This window comes from Hippoglossus hippoglossus, chromosome 9, assembly GCF_009819705.1.
Source record: "Hippoglossus hippoglossus isolate fHipHip1 chromosome 9, fHipHip1.pri, whole genome shotgun sequence".
Taxonomy (NCBI): Eukaryota; Metazoa; Chordata; class Actinopteri; order Pleuronectiformes; family Pleuronectidae; genus Hippoglossus; species Hippoglossus hippoglossus.
The window spans coordinates 4491869-4513440 of record NC_047159.1 but is presented as its reverse complement, the minus strand read 5'-3'; the positions used below and the strand labels follow the sequence as shown (position 1 = coordinate 4513440).

The following is a 21572-nucleotide window of genomic DNA, read 5'->3' as shown; positions in this document are numbered from 1 at the left end:
AAGAGAAGAGACAATGTCCCCGCTCATAACAAAAGACCCAGATCAGAGCAGATCCAACAGTTAACCATCGCGTGTCTCTTTTGGGAAAAGATGATGTAAACCCCACGTCACGTGACTCTGTAATGAATAATACAGGAGGGAGAGGGACAGAGAGAGAGAGAGAGGGAGAGAAAGGGAGAGAAAGGGAGAGAAAGGGGGGAATAGAAACCCAGTTGAGGTTTGATGAGAGAGGAGAAGGAGGCTCGTTCAGACTGATATTCTGAGAGAGAGACAGAGGAGACAGGATGTGCTGGCTGCCCATAGACCAGCCTCTGCTGCTGCCCGGGGACTGCACCTGCAGCGGCCGCACACCGACGCCCTGCTCGCTGGCGCAGCTGCTGGCGTCGCGCCTGCGGAGGATCGGGGACCAGCTGGAGAAGGGAAGGGCGGCCGGCGGCTGCGGGGACAGCGCCGGGGACAGAGCCGGGGACAGCGCCGGGGACAGAGCCCGGGCGGAGGTGCTGGATGTGTCCGGGCGCGGCCACCTGAGGAGCTTCCTGCGCACGGCCCTGCACCTGACCGTGCTCGTGCTGCTGGTCGCGAGGAGACACCTGTAGAGCGCGAGGCGGCGACAGCAGCAACAGGTGAGTTCAGGCTGTCGGGTCATGACACATATTAATAATAATAATAATATTAATAAAGTGTTTATTTAATCATTTTGGCTGTATGAGGTTAATTTAATACTAAAGTGTAGGATATAGATAAATCGAGGGGAATTTGTCAGCTATATAAAAAGTCACCAGTGTTTTTTTCAGGTTTGTTGTGTAAGTTGAGGAAACCTGATTTTCTAGGTTATTGGATAAACTGCATGAAATGTGTAATAATAATAAAATAACTCCAAAAATAGTTGCTCTGACATGTAGCACTTTGTGGTTTGGATTTTTTTAAGCTAATGTATTTACATGATTCTTGCTGTTCTGGGTTTGTACCCTCATGGTTGGTGTCAGCTAAATTATATGAAATGTAATGTGTAGTTTAATAAAAGAGTGATTTATATCATACTAAAAGTTATAAAATACTGTATGTTCATACAACAGTAGTATGACTCATAAGGGAGAAAACACTGTGAATGAAACACACTTAAATTCAAAATAATGTGAACAACAGGTACATTTGAAATTGGGTTATTTACCCTGTTTTGGCAAATGGTGTAATTGTTTCCAATTCACAATTATCATAACTAATCATAATCCATCTACTGTTGACAAAAAAAATTGTCACTCAAAAACATGTAACATGCAGCACTTTGATGCTTGGCAACTTAAATAAAAAACTTCATGTCATAATAACGTCAATTATGCAGATAAACTGCAGACAAACTAAGTTTTTAATAGGTTAAATTCACATTTAATGGAATAGTAAATGTTTTCCTCCACCACTCACCTGTTCTGTCCTCACTTTGCTTTTATTACTTTATCTTAAAATACCTTATATGTGCATCTGTTTATAACCGTAATGTTGTAATTGTGGTCAGGTTTCTGTTGGAAGTATATTTTGCATCCTTTTGGTTGAAAGGATGAAAACATTTATTGAAAGATGCTATTTATCCTGTGATAGAAACTATAAGAGGAATAAGAAGCTGATGTGTTGGTTCACACCATTAAAAACGTTTCTTAGATGCTTTATGTCAATTAATGTATATTATATATTATATCTCATATAGATGGTGCCTTTAGGACCATGCACGAGGAGCGGGCTCACACCATTTGCACTAAAAGCAAAGGGCTGCAGGAGGATGCCGTCCAGGAAGATGTGCGCAGTGAATGACACACTGTCGGAGGAGGAAGAGGAGGATGAAGCAGGGTCAAATGATTCAGTGTCCGACACGGAGCATCACGTGTCACGCAGACTTACTCAGGTCCACTGTGGAAGCACTAAGAGTCTCACAGGGAGCTGACACGCTGAAGCCCTGCAGTCAGTCAGAGAGCTGCGCGTCCTGCCCCCTGCGCCTCTCTCCCATTCTGTCATCCCGCAGGTTACGAAACAGTGATGTAATCCTCCCCTGGTAGAGTGGAGGGAAAAGCTTACTAATAGGACTGCCTCCCACAGCGGGAGTGCATTCATCACAAAAGGGTTTGAACTGATTCAAGTGTATCTACAGCTAAATTTGTGCAATCCTGAAAATAAACTGCACTGAAATAGACCCGAGCCTCTTCATGCACTGTACCTTCTACATAAGCTATACTGTAAGTGCAAGTGTAGATAATATGAGAGGATGAATGTTTCTATGGGTGTTTTCTACAGTGTTTACATGATGTTTACACATGTTCTTATTCTTTAGCGTTCTCTGTTGGGGGCAGTGTTAAGTGGCTTTTCTATGATAAAGGACCTGTGCATTGGAAGCTTTACTGTTGATGCTGTCTGTGATTTCCTGGAAATAAGCTTTCTCTGATATAACGTGTAATGTCTTTTATAAAGTGTGTGTTATTTATACTTCTTGAATATTTCATATGGATTTTTAAGTAGTCAAAGATAATAAAAGTCTTTCTGAAATAAAGTTCTCTGCTGGTGTCGTTACAGTTGGATAAGAAGTGGGCTGGACACAGTGAGCTAAAGTGCTTTAATTCAAAACATGTTCACATTATTCTAAAGGAAATTACTCATGTTAAGAATATCCACAGATGAAATGAAGTTTCACACGTGAACTCCCACTGTAAGTGAATAAGTGAACATTATTGGAAATTATAATTGTTCATTATCTGCACCAAGTACAGTGAACTGTTGATTAGGATATTTAAAAAAAAAAATCACACACCACCTTATGTTCATTACTCAATATCTAAATAACCTTGTGGAACAAATGTTTGATGTTGTTTTCTACTTGCAATCTTTTGTGAGACATTTCCCTTTTATTCAAATAAATATTGCCGACATTTAAATTATATACCAAACAAAAATTATATTAAAAAAGAAAGTTATACAGGCACGATATATACACGACAAAATCAAAAAGAATAACAACAACTCTGTGATTGCTGTGATTATTTACATTATCGCCACACAAATCAACTCTTTTAGCATGTTTAAAATGTAAAATAAATGTACAACAGGGGCTAAATCAACATGTACACATAAATGGGACTAATGCCACAACAGCACAGCTTTGTTAACGCACGTGGCTCCTACCAGCAGCTTCATGTGACGCTCAACTCGCCTCCAAGATCAAAACCACCACAAGCAGTGTGTGTTACTGCAATTGTGCTAAAACCTGATTTTAAGAATTACCAAAACAGAGAAACACGACACACCATCTTCTTCGTTGTGTCACGGCACAGTTGCGTTTTTGCGGGAGCACATCCATCACGCGGTCACGGCTCAGTATATCTGGAAGTGAGCCGAGGTGGTGCCGTCCTTCCAGCATCGCATGGTCTCGATGACGGTGGAGCGGCACAGCGGACACGTTCTCTCCCGGTCGAACCACAGGCACAAGCACTCCTCACAGAACACGTGCTGCACAAACAACATAATGGCTCTCTCTAAAAATCAGTAGTTAACGCTTTGGCACAAAATATAGATTGTTACTGACTCAGTAGCTGATACTAGAGCCCAGCAGATTTATTGTTTGGATGCTAAATATTCAAAAAACGTATCAGTATCAGCGTTTATGTTTGCCGATATAAAAGTTGCTCTTGCACAGAATAAACAAAGAATTTCTTTCTAAGTTTTATATATTTGGTTGTATTTTATTTACAGTTATTTATAATAAAGTTGTTGATCTTTAAACTGTGAAATATCAAGCTTCACACATTTCTCTGCCATAAGAGTTTGATAACTACACCTTAGGAATCATTGTATATGTACTTCAACGTGTCAGAGGTTAGATTAAAAACATTCAACCAGAGACACAACAGTTAGACATAATTTTTCAGCCTACGTTCTTTAAAAATTTCAATCTTTCAGTTTTAATCTTATTTCTAATTCTTCACCTTGCTCTAATCAGTTTAACCAACTCTTTACCTGACAGAGAAGGGCGATGGGATCTCTGAAATCAGCCTGACAAATGGCGCAGACGTCCCCCGCCTCGCTGCACTGCTGATTGCCGGCCCTCACTCCATAACTCTGGATGAATAAACAACAAGTTTAAGAATCAAACATTTATTAAAACCTTCAATGCAAATTGTGCACATCTTTGTTTGTGTGTCCTCAAATGTGGAATAAATGAAACGAGTGTGAATCTGACCTGGGAGCTGCAAAGCACAGCCCCGGCTTTACATATGGCTGATACACGTCCACAGATGTCAAAGGACTGGAAAACAAAGAGGACAAAGTTAGATCAAAATTTAAAGAGTTAAAACAACTGCACAAAATGTTGCATAGATCCATCCAATAGCTGCTGGGACTCCTGAAAACCACAAATATTAACCTTGTGGAGGTGCTATATGATAAATAAGGAGAATAGTAGAAATCAGCATGAATTCAACCTCTGGAGACCATGAAAATCTGTAAGAAATTTAATGGCAATCCACAGGAAAGTTGTAAATTTTCCGTATTTTCTTTATTTACATTAAGCCTGTATTGCTAGACAGAGTTAAGTGAGAAAGAGTGAGATGGAAGTGGGGAAGACATGCAGCCGAGGGCCGAGTCAGAACCGAACCTGTGGACGCTCCAGACGACTCAAGTCTCCTAACGTCACCTGCTCAACCAGGTTAGCTAATAAACCACCGGATGGTTGCTCAGATATTTCAGTCTGGAGCAAAAGTGTCAGCTCCAAGATACTTAAACTACAGCAATCACAATGTTATTAATGCGGATGTATACATACTGATACATATTGAGATAACAATAATATGGCCTGATCTCGGAAGACACCAAAGTGCAGCACCTCAGCACGCACACAAACACAGACACACCCCCATTCAGCTGAACTGCAGTTGTGAACACACGTTTTAAAAAACGTATGACAGTGTCAGTGTGTAAATATAAATGACAGTTGCATCCTTCAGAGATTCATTCATCCAAGTTCCACTGAAACAGTTTCACTATTTCTGCCGCCCACACAATGGTGTGACTGACTCAAAACTAACTCATGGGCCTAAACGAACTTTCAGGTTCCTCTTTGATGAGTGACTTTGCTGTGACCTCAATGTGGGTTTCCTGTCTTCTTCAATCTTCCATAGATCCCTCAGCTGAGGTGAGGTGACCATACTTATCAATGTGCGTCACTTTTGACACACCACAACTTCCTGTGTGCAAAACCCAGCCCCAAGTTATTTTTAATTTATTGGAATGACCTAAGGTACTGTATTGTTAGAACTAATAGTTTACTCAGTAGCTTTCACTGTATCTATTGTCTTGGGAAACTCAGTTCATATGTTCCACAGCGAGACAACAACTAAACTGAATGAAGATATTCATAGATGTTGGTCACCAGAGGACGATTCCTAATGATTCTTCTGAACTCCTCACTGTCATGTAGCTCCACTCTCCATTCTGGTTTCTCCTTTTCCGTTCTCTCAACGGGAACCTTTACTCCAACAGTTGTCAGAGAAAGTCTTACTCTGACTTCTGCCATTCTTGCCATGTTTCTGGTGAGATAATTGTGCCTATATTGTTCTGTGATTACCTTGCAGAGGCTGTAGATGATGATGAGCGTGGCTCCCAGGAAGTAGCTGTTAGACGGGTCTTCTCCCATGATGTACTTGTACCACAGCTGGATGGGCACCAGCGCCCTGAACAGCTGGCTCAGGTCCTCGATCAGCAGGTAGAACTTACCCTGGATAAACACACACAATTAGAAACTAGAATAGCTGCTGAGGCCTCTTTAGAAGCGTTAATCAAACTGTGTGTCCATGTGCAGATGGCAGTTATGTGAATGTGCCAACTTAATATTTTACTATTTGGAAAGGCAGTGTTTTTGAAGGAGAAACTACAAAACAGAAAGGAACTGGACCCAAGTTTCAAATAAATAAAAATATATAAACAACGTGTTCTTTCTCTGATCCACTCACTGAGAGTCCGAGAAGCAGAAAGAGCTGAACAGCTTCGGGGTACTCTTCTATCTAGTCAAGAGCAGTGCAGTATTAAAAGCTTAAAACAGCACGCCTCCAGCCCAAACATGGCGGCTGTCCAGAGCTCCACAGTTTCACAGCGGTACAGGCAATTTCCCCACTCTGCAAGGGAAACTGGCAGCGGCTCTTTCCACCTGCTACCCAGCGCCCACATTAAACCCAGCCCTACGGGGGCCTCACTGGCTGCCTTTAAAGGACCTCCCCTCCCATCCATAATCACAGAGAAGAAATCAACTTCTCGCTAAGACCCGCACTGCCGCAAAGTGCGCTAAGTGATTTGGGACGCTGAAAAAAAACCCCAGAGGGCGACCGAAATTAAGGCAAACTTGATTCCCCGTTGGTCTCGTGGCATCCCAGCTTGCATAATGACTTCCTGGATGGCAGCTGACAAAGATTGATGACTGTGGGTAAAGAACCACGGGCAGCCAGGTTGGTAGGCGAGGAAGACCTCCGCTCATGGCTAATTCATCTTCCTTATTGTCCCCTCGGCCTCGTATCCCACAGTGCCCATCACGCCCACGCAAAAACAGTCAAATCTGAAGCTTGGACACGAGCCAGGGAGTCTGAGTAAGCTGCACTTCAGGCCGTGTCTGAGTGGTTTCCTACTTATTTGGTTTCATTACTTTGTCTGATCGCTTAATCTCCTCCACCACAGCACAATAACACAACTTTACATTTTCATCTTTACTTTGGGGCTGGGTGGGGGATGTAATTGAGTTTTTAAAATGTTGGCTCCAATTTCCATATCCTGATCAAAACAGAAATCACTTGTTAATCCATCTTTTCCTTTTCTGCTCAGGTGTCTACAACCATTTTTGTAAACAGTCTATGTTTGAGGCCAATAGAACAGACAAAGTACAAAATCACCACAAATTAAAAGAAAGAACTTCCAGCCATGAAAATTTAAATTCAACAATGAATATTCCTACACACGTAATTAATAAGATTAAAAAACAAACAGTAAATACAAGCCTAAGAGGTCATGGAACTTCTGTGTGTGTGTGGCTGTGTTGCGCAGACTCGTGCTGACTGCAGACATAGGATCATTAGTGTATCACTCGTTGGATGCACTAATGAAGAAGACAGGTTTATTATGACTGATTGTGACTTCATCGAGTTCAGAATAGACTCTATGAAATGAAATCTGAGACTTCCTAAAACTCAACATGTGTCCTATGAAAGCTATCAAATCCTCTTTGTGTGTATAGCATATCTGTGTGTGTGTGTGTGTGTGTGTGTGTGTGTGTGTGTGTGTGTGTGTGTGTGTGTGTGTGGAGGGTACAGGTAATGGTCGAGCTCCGGGGAGGGATGACCTCACCCCTGCAACCCTCTCGAGGGCGAATGAGCTCAGTTGCTGGCTGCCGTGGTTCTGACAGGCCTGTAGGTCTGTTTATCAGTGGAAAATGTAATCCTAATACTTTGTAACCCGTCACTCGCCAAACACACAAACACACACACCAGGGCTGTACCTGTATGGAAGTCTAAATGCATGTGTGTGTGTGTGTGTGTGTGTGTGTGTGTGTGTGTGTGTGTGTGTGTGTGTGTGTGTGTGTGGGTGCGCGTTTCCAGACACAATCTGTTGCCTCGGGCCAGAACAATGCACACAGACATGCACAAGCTCACCTAAGGAGGGACCATTTAAAACCTTATGAATACAAAACAGTTTCACACTGTGACCCTTCAGCACTTTCTTCACTCTGCGGAGCATTTCATCATGGCTGAGCAAATTTCCTTTTTCGTAAATTATGAACAAAGTTTCACAACTTCGACTGTGAACTTTTCTGCGACCGAGTTAATGTTTAGCCTGAAAAACAACATCTGTGGCAGGCTGTCAAAATTGCATTTTAAAGGGGCAATCCACAGATTTGTATCTTAGATTATTAACATTTAAACTTGTATTGATTACTATGTTTATAACAACAGATTTTCTGTGGATGTGCTCAGGGTCAGAGGGATGAATGAGGATTTCTTACCCTGGATTTGAACGCCAGGAGGATCTTGGGCAAAAAGAGGACGAAGCATTTCAGGCCGATGGTGAAATACTTCAGGACAAAGTCAGTGATGCCCACAGCCCAAATCAGGTCGAAGAAGTCAAAGCTGCTGAGGTTGGGCTTGGAAAATATAAGGCTGGAAGAGAGAATATTGGAGAATATTGGAGAATCTGTTGTTTTCACTCAGGATGGTTGAACGACCAACAACAGCAAAACAAATGTTAAACATGAAGTGAAAAACTAAAAACAATGAAATTAAACACAAAATACTCACAGGACAAGACCAAACAAGAAGAGAAAGACTCCCTAAAGGAAATGGAAGTAAAAACAAAATGACTTGCACAACAGAGAATGAACGGAAAAACCTAATTAAGTTGAATCAATCCAAATCATAAGATGGCAGGGAAAGAAAAACAAAGCGACAATAAAAAACACACTTGTATTTTGGCTTGTACCTGTTGTGCAGCTCCTCGTGACTGAATGTGTAGTAGATATAGAATATATTCCCTGAAAGGAACATTAAGATCCAAAGAGCAACAATAACAGAACGTTCCTCCTGGTAAAACAAAACAGACTCATTATAATAATGGATTACTTTGAATTTAAAATTGCAATTCAATGCTATTTTTTGCAAGACTGTCTGGTGCATTACACTAGAGAGCAGCACAGCTAAATAAAATATGTACAAGGTAAGAAACTGATGAATTAAGGGGAAGGCAAATCAAACCTTAACATATTTATGACATATACTAGGGATCATTTTACGCAGAATATCCACTAATATTATGTTGTGGTCATGTTAACACAAAACCATCAGACTATGGGAGGAAAGACTTCCCGTGTCGAGAGGGAAACGTGTATATTGTTGCTATAAACAAAGTATTAACACAACTTTTCAGATGCATTCCTTTTTCAGCTAATTACCAGGTTCGCCTCAAAGATATTTAATGTCGACGATTGATCGTAAGATGGGAATTTTGTGATTTTATCCCTCTGTGTTTGTAAATTACAACTGTTGCAGTATATGTCATAGATCTTGCCTCCTCCATGTTAGTGTAGGGGACACGGTCAATGTACTCGTCAAATGAAACTATGGCATTGTAGGTAGTTCTTATCGCTACACCATGGACTCGTGGTCAGGGTCAGTATCAGAACAAGTCTTGTCAACGTTGAAAAAATATCAGTTATAGCAGTTACAATATTGTATTTCTCTTTTACCCGTAATGACACTTGGTGCCTGAATGTGGAGTTGGCATAAGCGAATGTACTGGCCATCCCCACGCACACAGCGATACCTGCAGAGGAGAGAAGCAACACCATCACTAAACCAGACCTAGTGAGTTGTAAGTGGTGCACAACTAGACACTGGTAGTAGCACTAGTATCTGCTCTACAGGCTGGTGTACCGAGCTTATGCTGAAAGCAGACTTTAGCCAGCAGAATCAGGATGAAGGGGAAACCCCTCTGCAGCCAGGTGACCACTGCCTTCAGCTCGGACAGGGCTGGGGCCGGCGTGGACGGGTCCTCCTGGCCCTCCTCCCTGGAGCCATGCCTCTCCGAGCCGGCCGACGTGGCGGCCTGCTGGAGCAGAGAGGACGTCCTGTGCTGCAGCGCCTGGTGGTGGAAGTGGTGATGGTGGTGGTGATGGTGGTGCTGCGGCGGGCGAGAGAGAAAGGATCCCCCCTCAGAGCGGTGGGGGCCCCCTTCTTCTCTGGATGATGCGGTCATCTGGATAAAAACTTCAGGGGGAGAGCCCAGGACTAAGCCGGCTGCCTGGAACTGGGCGGAGGAGACAGAACCGGAGGGGACACCCACAAGGCCGGAGAAGATTTGCTGGGGGGAGGAGACTGAGTCGGGCTTCAGGCAGTCGAAGACGCCTCCCTCATCAAGGCTGCTCTCGGATCCTAGAGTTTGGCTTCGGCTCCTGAATGGGGAGAAAAAAGATGGATGCCAAAAAAATTATTAGTCTGGAAGATTTAGAGATTTTCTCCCATTCAGCCACAATGGTGTTTGATAGAGTTGAGGTCAGGTTCTTTAGCTCCAAACTGGGAAAACATTTCTTTTGGAAGGGAACTCAATTACACAACCTTTATCCTTATCTTTTTTTATTGCAGCCTTGTAGTATTCCCATTTTCATTGAATGTAGTTTTTCTATTGTTATTTCTTACAACATTTTTCCCTTGTGATGCTCCGTCGATTGTGAATTTCCTCAATGGATGATCAATACAGGTCTTATCGTATCCTATCGTATCTTATCTTATCTTGACTTATCATATCTTATCTTATCCTATTCTCCTATCCTATCCTGCTATATTATATTATCTTATCCTATTCTATCTTATCTTATCCTGTCTTATCTTATCCTATCCTCCTACCCTATCGTATATTATCGTATATTACCTTATCTATAGTATCCTATCTTATCTTATCCTATTCTCCTATCCTATCCTAGTCTATCCGATCCTATCCTGCTATATTATATTTTCTTATCCTATCCTATCTTATCCTATTCTCCTATCCTATCCTATATTATCTTATCCTATCCTAACTTATCTTATCCTCCTATCCTATATTATCTCATCTTATCTTATCCTTTAGTATCTTATCTTATCCCTGGTGAAGCCCATGAGAAACGCCTCAGACTGTGAATGTAGGACAGAAGCTTCACACATGACACTAACTCTCTAGTATAAAACCCGCTGGAGGAGAATGAGCAGCTGCCCTGTGAGGATCCAGCTGACCCACCTTTCAGAGGGCATGCCATCCGTGTTGCTGCTGTGTCTCCTCTGCATGGCCCGGCGCTCATCCCCGCATGGTGCAGCCCTGAAGACACACATCACCGATAACACAATATGTTATTCACGCGTGCGTGCGTGTGTGTGTGTGTTTTCTTGCGTAGATCTGTAAAGACGTGTTTTAATGTTTTACCTGAATCGGTTTCGTGAATCGCTCCTTGTCTCTCCTCATCGTTAAAACAAGCTGCCTTGTCTGCGGCCGGACACTTCCTGTATGACGTCACCGCGGTGCGCGGTATCCGACCAATCAGCGGCCCCAATCCCGCCGAACCACTTCCGCGTTGGGAGTGTGTTTTGCTGGCTCTTCGCTGCCTGAACGTCACAGGCGCTGGAAACCGGACTTTTAATTTTTTTCCCTGTAAACGACACGAAAACACGTCACTGGACTTCGCTGCAGCTTATTTGTCTTGTTTTAAAAATAGCAGCGGTTAGCTTCTAATGCTAACGGCAGCTAGCTAGCAGTTCCAACTAAGCAGGCTTTTTGTGATGTTAGCTTAGCCGCTGAGACGTGTTTACCACAGCTGAGTGACCCAGCCTGCACCATGGGTTAGCTAGCACGGCTGTGTGGATGCTGTCCGGACACAACCCCTCTGGTTAGCTGTCACATTGAAGCTAACTAGCCCCCTGGAGGTTGGATGCTCGGCGCCGTCACCATCTCCGCAACCAAGCCATGCTATGATGATGGTGCTGCGGCGGCTACTGAGGAAGCGCTGGGTGCTGGGGGTCGTCTTCGGACTGTCGCTCATCTACTTCCTCACCAGCACACTCAAACAGGTAGAGAAGCCCCCCCCCCCCATCCCCACCGCACCTCCTGCACCAGCTGGTGATGGAGGTGGAGGAGGTGCTCGGTACATGGGATGTGTAGCCAGAGAGAGTGCAAGGGATCCTGGAGCTGCACAACTTTCTCAACCTTCTAAGATATTGCAAAAAAAACATGTCACAGTGAATATGCATTATATATTTATATATTGCACGTGTGGCAGGGAGATTCAAAGTGTGTCAGAGGGGAGAGGGCCTTGAATCTGATGTTAATCACCACATAAAGCAAATTGTTCTCACTCCTGAGTAATCCTTATGGCACAATATTAAAACTCATGAGATCCATTGTTATTTGGATCTGCACAATTTCACACCCCTGTAAATATCATTCTCTGAAAACACATCTGATTTTCTTTTTCAATGTTAAAGAAGGTGATACAAATTCTTGGATCTGCCCCCTGATCTCCTCCCTGACCCTCGATACATCCTTCAACCAAGTTTCACTGAGTTATCCTGCCAACAAAATACAAACACAGACAAAAACATAACCTCCTTGGCGAAAGTATAAACAATTGAATTGGTCACATTTAGTTATATAATGACCTCTAGAAGGTTTGGTCTTTGGTTTTTGAGTTGTTGCTGATTTATCATTACTTATCTAAAGTGGCATCACATCACTAACTCAACTCACTAACTGCATGGTCTGGCACATGCAAAGTACCAATGTATTACTTTGTTATTGGGCTCTGGATAAATGCTGAGGTGGTAATGAACCTTTAAGAAGCAGTGGCCATTCTTATATTCTGCTCTTCCAGAACCTTTTGTCTTTGCTCCACATTGTTTTATGTCTGCACTTTAAATTGTGTTTTCATGACCTCTCACGACCTCCCTGTGTGAATTTGTGCAGGAGGAAAGAACCATACGGGACCGCACTCTCTTAGAGGTCCGAGACTCAGACCATCGCATCCCCTGGAAGGTCCGATTCAACCTGGGCAACAGCAGCCGACAGATCACTCAGTGCAGGAACTCCATCCAGGGCAAGACACTGCTCACAGACGAACTTGGTGAGTAATCCAGCTCTCTACCATCAAATGTTTTGTTCCCTTTGATCAACGCACATGCTTATCTGTGGTAATGTTTTTCAGGTTACGTCTGCGAGAGAATAGACTTGCTGGTTAACGGCTGCTGCAACGTCATTGCACCCAGCTCCAGGCAGTTCATTTGTAAAAGCTGCCTGGCCAACGGCTGCTGTAGCATCTACGAGTATTGCGTGTCGTGTTGTCTGCAGCCTGATAAGGTATCTGATCTGTCACATTAAGGATGTTCAGGGGCTTGGTTTCGTTACTGCAATCAGACACTAATCAATTTTGCAAGACTTCAGGGTTTATACATCTTAAAACGATGATCTGTAAATTCAAGAAGTTGAATCTTGTTATGAAAAAGAAAAAAAACTAATTGAACACATGCTCCGTCTCTTATCTCCTACAGCAACCTCTGCTCGAGCACTTCCTGAATCGAGCAGCTGAAGGGTTCCAGAATCTCTTCACTGCTGTGGAGGATCATTTCGAGCTCTGCCTGGCCAAGTGTAGAACGTCTTCACAAGTATGTGATGAGACAGAAAGATTTAAAAAGTCATCAGGGATGAAGATGTTTCTCCCACAGATAATCAACCATATGTCTCACTTATCTGTCAATGAACAGAGTCACTATTTTGCTCATATATTATCCATTAATGTACTTTTCACAAGCTGCCGTAGTAATATAGAAGAGTAGCTATAAAGAAAGAAATTAATGTATTTAATTCAAAAGTATGACTCCTGCAGTCGAGTATTATAATTTCAGTTCATGATTAAATTCTCTGGGGATTAAAATATCTGTTCACATTTATTCTTCTGAGGCTTTGATTGTTCTTCCCAGTATTCAATATTAACTTCTTATAAAATTCTGAATATTAACTTTTTCTAAATCCCCTGTTATTTTCGATGAGAGCATTATTCCAAAATCAGTGTTTTATTGTTTCTGGAGTTGATTGAATGTTTTATTTAAATTTCTTCTTGGTTTGCTTTTCAAAAATCAACCACCTATAAATATTCAAACGTGTGCTGTTTAATAATGTCCATCTGCATTGTAACAAACACAAACTTAAATGTAAGAAATAGTTTAACGTTTGTTTCTCTCGTGCAGAGTGTTCAACATGAGAACACCTACAGAAACCCTCAAGCAAAGTACTGCTATGGAGAGAGTCCTCCAGAGCTTCTCCCCGTATAAGCATCTCCTCCCGAGTGAAGGACTTACAGGAACAGCAGTGGGCCCATGAAGCCTCCTGGTTGGACGCCTAAGGCTGTTTGGAGCAGAGACTCTCTACACATGAACTGCTGTCTTGGATAATTTTGCATCATAGTGGCAAAGGAAGGACAGAAGACATCCGAGACCAGCTTCGGGAAAAAAAAAATGGACAAATTCTATATGTGATTTGATTATTTACACTTCATAAGTGCATAGAATGCTTCATACATTCATCCGTGATGATCATCAGGTTGTAATAGCAGGCAGCTCATCCATCAGGACTAGCTTCAAACCAGTTCACGTCATCAAGTCTTCATTTTTAAACTGGGAACATTTAACAGCTGTTTTAATGTTTCGTTGAATATTTTCAAACAGCAGAGAATGTGTCGTTAGGTCTGTGTATAGTGCATGCATATGGAACGGCTATTTAATAAAAGTGACTGTGAAATAAAATCACTTAGGATAATAGTTGTGCTTTTTATGACATAAATTCATCATTTCTTAAAATGTTGCCCCGATGTGAAGGGCAGTTTGACACTGGGGTCGTTTGTAGTTTATCACATGGACTATATAAATATGGACGACGCATATCTACTTCCTCGTACTATCCAGAAATTAAGCCCAAAAATATCCTGGATACGGGAGCTGGAGTCTGCACAGTGGCGATTGGGGGACGGTCGAGGTCCCGCCTATACATGTGCTCGACAATCACACATTAGTCTCGGCTGTCAATCATTACGTTTTACCATTTTTAAAGCATCACATGACTAATTGAAACCAAACTTAGCGGAAAAAATAAAAACTTGATCAATTATCAAATTTGACATGTACTTTGACATTTTAGTTTGGTCCATGTCCCATCTACTAACATGGGGGAGTCACGACCTATACTGCAGCCAGCCACCAGGAGGTGATCAAGACACTTTGGCTTCACTGTGGGAGCTGTCATGTCGTCCGTCTTTACACACATTCTATGGTTTAGCAAAGGCCACAAGAAAATCCTGAATTTTAAGGTTTGTTCAAGAAGTTTATGGCTGAAATTTTGTTGAAGAAAACGTCTGATCAAGCAATCACCAATAATTTCGGTTTCTCCGCCAAAATGAGTAAACTTTAATTATATTAATATTAATGGTGAAATTCAGGTACAATAGTAAAAGTTAAAATAGATAACTGGAACAATTTCAATCAGTCACAATCGTCTGAAAGAAATTTAAGGAACATAAAAAATGATGTTTTCCAAAGTGTTTAACGTTTCAAGAACTTTGTGTTTCAGCGATAAAGATTAATTTGAGGCTCGTACAGAACAAAACATGAGAACTTCTAACAGAACATTAATCGATCACTTCATTTGACGAGCACCAGACTCACATTAATCTCTGTTACGGAGCTGCTGTTCTCCTGCATTGTTCTGACGAGCCTCTGACAGACGTATCTGCCTTTGCTCTGCACTGTCCATCTGTCCTCGGATTTCACTGTGCAACACGGTGACTGGAGTCCAAACCCGCAGCTCTCTGAAGGTGATTCTTCTGAGCTTCTCCCTCCACCTCAGGCGCTGTGGCCCGCTCACAGGGGAGAGATGGCCACAGCTAAACAATTAATCATCGGCGAAGGCTGAGAAAACAAACTGTCGTAATTAGGAAATGTATCAGAGCCCCCATCTCATTTGGCAAGTTGATTAATTACCGTCACACGGGAGCCGCGTCAATCCTTACAAAGTTTTAATTGAACAAATCTGTTTCTGAGGTATTCAGGGAAATTCACTTACTTGGCAAAAATTAGATGAGAAGATTGATACCATTCTTTTCAGCGACAGCTAGCAGCCAATTTGATGAGCTTTCCATATTGGAAATAATGAAACTGCAAACCTCAACCTCTCTCAAACTGTCCTTTCAAACACCAATCAGTAAATAACGGTCATTTGATGAGCTGCATCAGCCACATTAAAAAGTTACCCTTTGCATTTACACTGAATTCAAGGTTAAAAAATCTACCAACACACATGTCAACACTTTACTTTTAAGACAAACTAGAATGGAGCTGAATTATTCCCTGGGAAATTATTGGAAAAATCACAATGTTTAAGAAATTCCTGGATCCACATCAAAATGTAATGGGTTATTTTTGGGTCCAGGTCATATCCCTCCATCGAATTTCATTGAAATCTGTTGTGTGGCTTTTGCGTCATCCTGCTGTTATATATATATATATATATATATATATATATATATATATCTCCAAATGCACACAGACTGTATTTATGTCAAATAAGTGTTTACAAGTCATTTAAGTCTTTTAAAGTCAAAGAAAAGCATTAACTGCAACAACATCTGCAGCACAAACTGATTTTAGTTGATAGTTACAGGATTAATCTGTATTTATGATACTCTGCCAAAGTAACTTTTATGTTTATTTGTCTTTATTTGTTTATTTGACCTTTGACATGTGGAACCAGTGCTCCGGCCACTTCAGAGAGTTCCTGGCTGACTTCAACAGAGTGCGACTCCACCGCTTCCTCTCAAACACACGCGTGGACAAGGCCCGGAGGAGCAGTCCCCTCCGAGGATGTGCTCCGAGATGCAGGAGAATAATTAGATCAGAGGACATGTGCAAACAAAGTTTTTTATTCAGTAACAAAAATATTAATGACAAAGTCAAATTCATGTTTCAAGACTTCAGGTTTTATACATCTTCATCTGTAAACTCAAAAAGGTGAAACGTATGATGAGCTCAACGGAAAAAAAAAGATGTCAAACCACACAAAATAATATTTCTTGGTAGATGCTGCAATTACAACTTATGTTTTTGTTTGGTTTCCTTTCTGATAAATTATTAAATAAAAAACTGAAATACATAAACACTTGAATTAAATAAAAATAGATATACATATAAATAAATAAAAACGGCATAGAATCAGCCTTCAAATAATAACAATAACAATAATCCTCAGAATAATATCAGAATAATGACATCAGCCTTTTTTTTAGAAAATAATGACATATTCAAGATATAAATATAAAGATCTAATCTAGATCTCATTCCAATAAATGTAAATTTGATTCACATAAATTCATATTTTAAACCAGAGGTCTTCAACAAGGGGTCCACGACCCCTAGGGGGTCCGCGGAGGTACTGCAGGGGGGTCGCGAAATTTTTGGTTGATTAGACAATTTTTTATAAAACACAATTTTATACAATATATACAGTAGGGGGTCCCTGCTCCATCTCTCCATCAGTTTGGGGGTCCTTGGCCTGAAAAACGTTGAAGACCCATGTTTTAAACAAATAAATATTTGACTTGGATTCGGGGCTTTAACACCAACATGTGACCTCTGGTAAGAGTTGGATTTTATCTTGGCTCAATTTGATGGCAGAGCAAAATGAAGGAGGAAATCTTTGGAAAATTTGGTCCAGTTGTGAATTCACAGTTTCAGTGTACGTAACTTTACTATCGCAGGTGTTGGGAAAGTGGGTTTCTTCAGAGTAAACTGTAAAATGTGTGGCGTGACCGTTTAACCTTCTGCTGGACACACATGCTGTCCATCTCCTCCAGTAGCTGCAGCACGTGTTTTTCCCAGTCCCTCAGTCTGACAATGACAAGCCATCCATACTCTTTTTTAGCATAAGTGTGACCAGTGGGGGAGTTCGGCGGGGCCGGCGTTGGTGGCAAAGGCATGTCAGGAAAGAAATCTGTGAGAAGGAGCTTTACTTTAGACAAATGGTGTGAGAGTCGGCCCTTGACCTGCGACAGGTTCCTGGCAACAGGTTCTTTGTTTCCCCATAATTGTAAGTGATGCTGCTCAACGTTTAAAACGTGCCACTGAAAGAGCCTGTTCTTGACGTAGACGTCCTGCAGCTTCTCAAAAACGTTGACCCCGGACACGGTGGAGTCAGGAACATCATCTGTGCTGGAATTAGACCTGGGTCCATGAAATTTTATCTGTAAGAAAGAAAGAAAAGATCTTATATGATTTCATGGAGTTGTAAGTTGGTGATTGCAAAATGCAAATAGGAGTAAAAAAGAAGGAATTGTAGTTTCAGAAAATAAAATGCATTTATTTACATCTGATGTGGAATTCAAGTGTAAAGGAAATCATTTGAATTAACAATATAATAATTCAAATTTAAAGACAAGAAAATCAATTCTATTTTCCTTCTTAGTCTATTTTACAGATTCTCTTTCAGATGAAAATATGTTTTTGTATCAAGCATTTTTCAGCTGAAAGAGATGTTTTTTTTGTTGAAGTCTATTTAAAACTACAAGATTAATTAATTTGTACAAAACGTCTTTGATATTTTTGAGAACTAGTCGTGCACAGAATGGAACCGGATTGTTGTTTCTGTCATGATTGACTCAGCTCATTCGTTTGTTCTGCTGCACTAAAAACAAAAGCACCAACGGCTCCTCTGCTGTATCTGTGTTGAAGTAGCTGCTCGATAAGTGTTTGCGACAGTATTTAAATGTACTTGCTGTTTCCATGGTTACCACAGTTGTCGCCAAATCAACCAGGACTGACTTTAAAAGTTTAGTGCGGTTTTAAACTGACTTCCTGAGTAGAAAGATATGAGGTGAAGCTTCGTTTTTACAAAAGCAGATTAGGTCATTTTTTTCAATAATCGATCAAAGGAAGCAGTGGAGGAAGGAGTTCAAAGAAAAATATCTTTAAGATCATTTTGTCAGATAACAAATCAACAGCTGTGCAAGATCAGAAATAAAATACCTGGTGCAAAATGTCCCCACAACTCAAAAATATACAAAATACAGGAGATATGTAATCTGTAGATATATGACACTTACATAGTGATTCAGTAGGTCCTTCACTTCATGAAGCAACAGCTTTGAGAGAAGCTTGGTGTTTTTTAAGTCGTTGCAGTCGTTGTGAGCTGGAGCAGAAAACACAGGCCTCCACTGCAACTCCAGGATCATGTAGACGAGAACTGAACAAAGATAAAGAGGATACGTGAGACTCGAGTGTAACACAGAATATGAGGTAAAAAAATGCATCTTTAAAAGCACATTGATACTATCTGAAAAATACTGCGACTTACAGAACTACTATGTGATTGATTTCTTTTTGATGATGCTCCAAGTAAGGAAGGAAGAACCCTGATTATTGATCTCAAACTCTGGACCAGTTTCAGTTTAAAATCATATTTTGAATCTTAATCTAAAGAGATTGAGAAACTCGCAAGTGGTAACAAGGCACATTTGAAGAGTTGTTGGAGGATAGTAAAGCAAAATACACTGACGTTGCAGAAAATGTGGTTATTTAAATTTTCAGATTTTCCTGTCATCTTTGCCTTTTCCCTGTAAATTAGTGGATATTGTTTTTTAACTAGTTTATTACAGGTATTACAAGTATTCAGACTCAAGGTGTCAGTCCCCCTGCAGCATTTACCTTAAGAATTAACAAACCAAATTAAAGATGCAAGTGGTTGTAGAAATATAACTAAAGAACAAAACAAACCAAAGACAGAAATAAAAGGAAATGGAGATTTATAGATACTGTTTCCTCTGCAAACGATTAAAAGGAAATAAAAGCTGTTTAAATCATCAGATCAGTGTTAAAACAATGTTTAGTCAGTTGTCAAATAAAAGTAAAACAGGAAACATAAACAATACGTATTAAATGCAGTTCAAAATGGAAATCCTTCAACATCAATATTTTCACAAAAGTATTTCCTTGGTCAAGACTATTTCCTGCAGGTAGTTTAAAGTGCATGTTACAAGACAACATTTGAATTGTGGGGGAGAACTCAATCAAAATTTATAGATCTGCAGATTCAAAAAAAAATACACACGTGTGAATAAAAGCTTGCATGCAACATGATTCAAGTAGAAAATAAAATGTGAAAGGTTATTCTCACAGGACATCTAATATTAAATTGTGTCATTAAATACATTAGATAACAATATACTTATTGCAAATCATAAAGATATTTACCACAGTGTCTCAGAACTTCCCGGACTTTAAAATCCATAGCGACGACTGGAGCAGATTCACTTAGCAAACCAAATGCAAAGTGACACACAACATATTTTCACCTGTAAACTGGCCTTTATATACGATCATATGCACGGTCATCTGCACCCACCCATTACAAAAAGTTTCCATTTACAGTTCAGCATATCACTCATGTTATGACAGCGTGCTACATGTCTCACCATCAGAGGTGACATCACCGCCTCATGTGCTCCTTGGATACCAGGACTCAGAATCATCAAACAAATAAATAATTCAAATAAAAAATATCAATACTTTTAACAATACAACGTTACACTCTAGTCTGTTTGGTATCTTTGAATCAAATATGATTAATTCACTGTTTGGGATTTTGGTAACGTTTAGATTTTTCTTTTTGAATTATAAAAAAAAAAAAGTGAAAATGGGAAAGTTTAATTCTTCCATATATTAATGGAAAAGTTCAAATAAAACACTCACAACCGTGATTATATATCAATTTCCACTTGTTCAGTGAAAATAAGACTTTAGACGTCAGGGCACAAATCCTCCCCCGAAGGTTCCAGCTTTATCGTCAGCAAGTTTCCACCGACACCCACAATGTGTTTGAGTACAAAGCCCCTCCTCTTCCGATAAAGTTTATGTTAACACAGATAAATGCTGAAAAGTCGATGTTTTTTTTCTTACCTCTTACATAGAAGCTTGGTGCACCGGTGTGCCGCAAGTTTCTGTTCTGGGTCCCATTTTCTTTTCCTTGTAAAAGCTTCCTCTTCAGATCAAATCAACAGTTTAAAAGGTGCATCTCTTTTATATGCAGATGATATTAAAATACCTTTAATTTTAACCATCACAATATCAACAAAGAGCTGGTTTGTGACCTGTGACCTTTGCCCGTAGAGGCCGATCACTAATTGGAACCCCATTGTTTCTCTAAGCCTTTAAGGCTCATTATACCACAATCTGTCATCTTCAAATTACTGTATATACTTGACTCATGCATGATTAAAGTCAGATCTGCCAATCTTGAAATAATCACAATTTGTTGGAACATGCATTTGTGCTATGACCCTGAATTTATTCCTTAAAAATGTTAAAAACCAAACAATTTCATGCCAAGAGCCCAACAAAGGTATTTTGAATATTCTTTATTGAACGAAGCAGCACAAAAATTACAAATGTTTACAGAATACTTTTACTTCAAAATGTACAAAATGTAGTTGTACCAAAGAAAACGTCTACGTGATACTAGCTAAACTAAAAGTTTATTGTGCAAATAACAAAAGAAATAAGACATAGTGTTATTGACCTCGGGTACTGCTATAGTTAAGAAATGCTGACCTCCTGAAAAACAAAATACTGACCACGTCTCCTGTTAGACTGCATTCTGAGTCGTTTTAATATCGTAGAACCACCTGCACATTCTTCTCAGACCAACACGATCAAATAATAAAACGATCAGTTTTCCTTTGCATGAAAACACCTGCCTCGTATTTCACGCTGTTTTGCAAAATTGCACCTATTATGAAGGCGTTCGATTAAAAAAGAAAAAGGGTTGCTCAGACACATGGCGTTATGATTATACAAATTACTGGAAGACTACAATTGTTTGTTTATAGCACTGGTCAAATGTGTGTGAGTATATTCTGCAGTAATGTAACCACACGGTCCATGAGATCTCAGCGCCTGCATTAGAGAATGAGTCTTTCATACGAGCCCCTTTATCCGACTTTGTGC

The 21572-nt window shown here is 40.5% G+C and overlaps 3 protein-coding genes across 4 annotated transcripts; 1 reads left to right on the top strand and 2 right to left on the bottom strand.

Annotated features, from left to right (window-relative positions):
• Nucleotides 1-2584: 2584 nt before the first annotated feature.
• On the bottom strand, nt 2585-11083 carry rnft2 (ring finger protein, transmembrane 2). Of its 2 annotated transcripts, XR_004614871.1 has the most exons (11): nt 10966-11083; nt 10783-10860; nt 9444-9961; nt 9257-9333; nt 8494-8594; nt 8021-8174; nt 5603-5752; nt 4220-4285; nt 3997-4098; nt 3209-3489; nt 2585-3161 (listed from the first exon to the last, which is right to left on the bottom strand). XR_004614871.1 is itself a non-coding variant. In XM_034594894.1 (10 exons), the coding sequence occupies exons 2-10, from the start codon at nt 10827-10829 to the stop codon at nt 3355-3357; spliced, it is 1350 nt and encodes a 449-aa protein (XP_034450785.1). In that variant the 5' UTR covers nt 10830-10860; nt 10966-11083; the 3' UTR covers nt 2585-3354. The 2 variants fall into 2 exon arrangements, 1 of the variants encoding a protein (XP_034450785.1); XM_034594894.1 differs by having other exon boundaries at nt 2585-3489.
• A 42-nt stretch (nt 11084-11125) lies between these two features.
• Nucleotides 11126-14327, top strand: spring1 (SREBF pathway regulator in golgi 1). The gene is made up of 5 exons (XM_034594895.1): nt 11126-11606; nt 12499-12655; nt 12737-12888; nt 13080-13193; nt 13776-14327. Exons 1-5 carry the CDS (start codon nt 11508-11510, stop codon nt 13857-13859), a joined length of 606 nt encoding a protein of 201 aa, XP_034450786.1. The 5' UTR covers nt 11126-11507; the 3' UTR covers nt 13860-14327.
• A 2761-nt stretch (nt 14328-17088) lies between these two features.
• LOC117767953 lies at nt 17089-19885 on the bottom strand. Its single transcript, XM_034595914.1, has 4 exons — nt 19821-19885; nt 18674-18813; nt 17255-17815; nt 17089-17205 (listed from the first exon to the last, which is right to left on the bottom strand). The coding sequence occupies exons 1-3, from the start codon at nt 19855-19857 to the stop codon at nt 17354-17356; spliced, it is 639 nt and encodes a 212-aa protein (XP_034451805.1). The 5' UTR covers nt 19858-19885; the 3' UTR covers nt 17089-17205; nt 17255-17353.
• Nucleotides 19886-21572: the final 1687 nt, after the last annotated feature.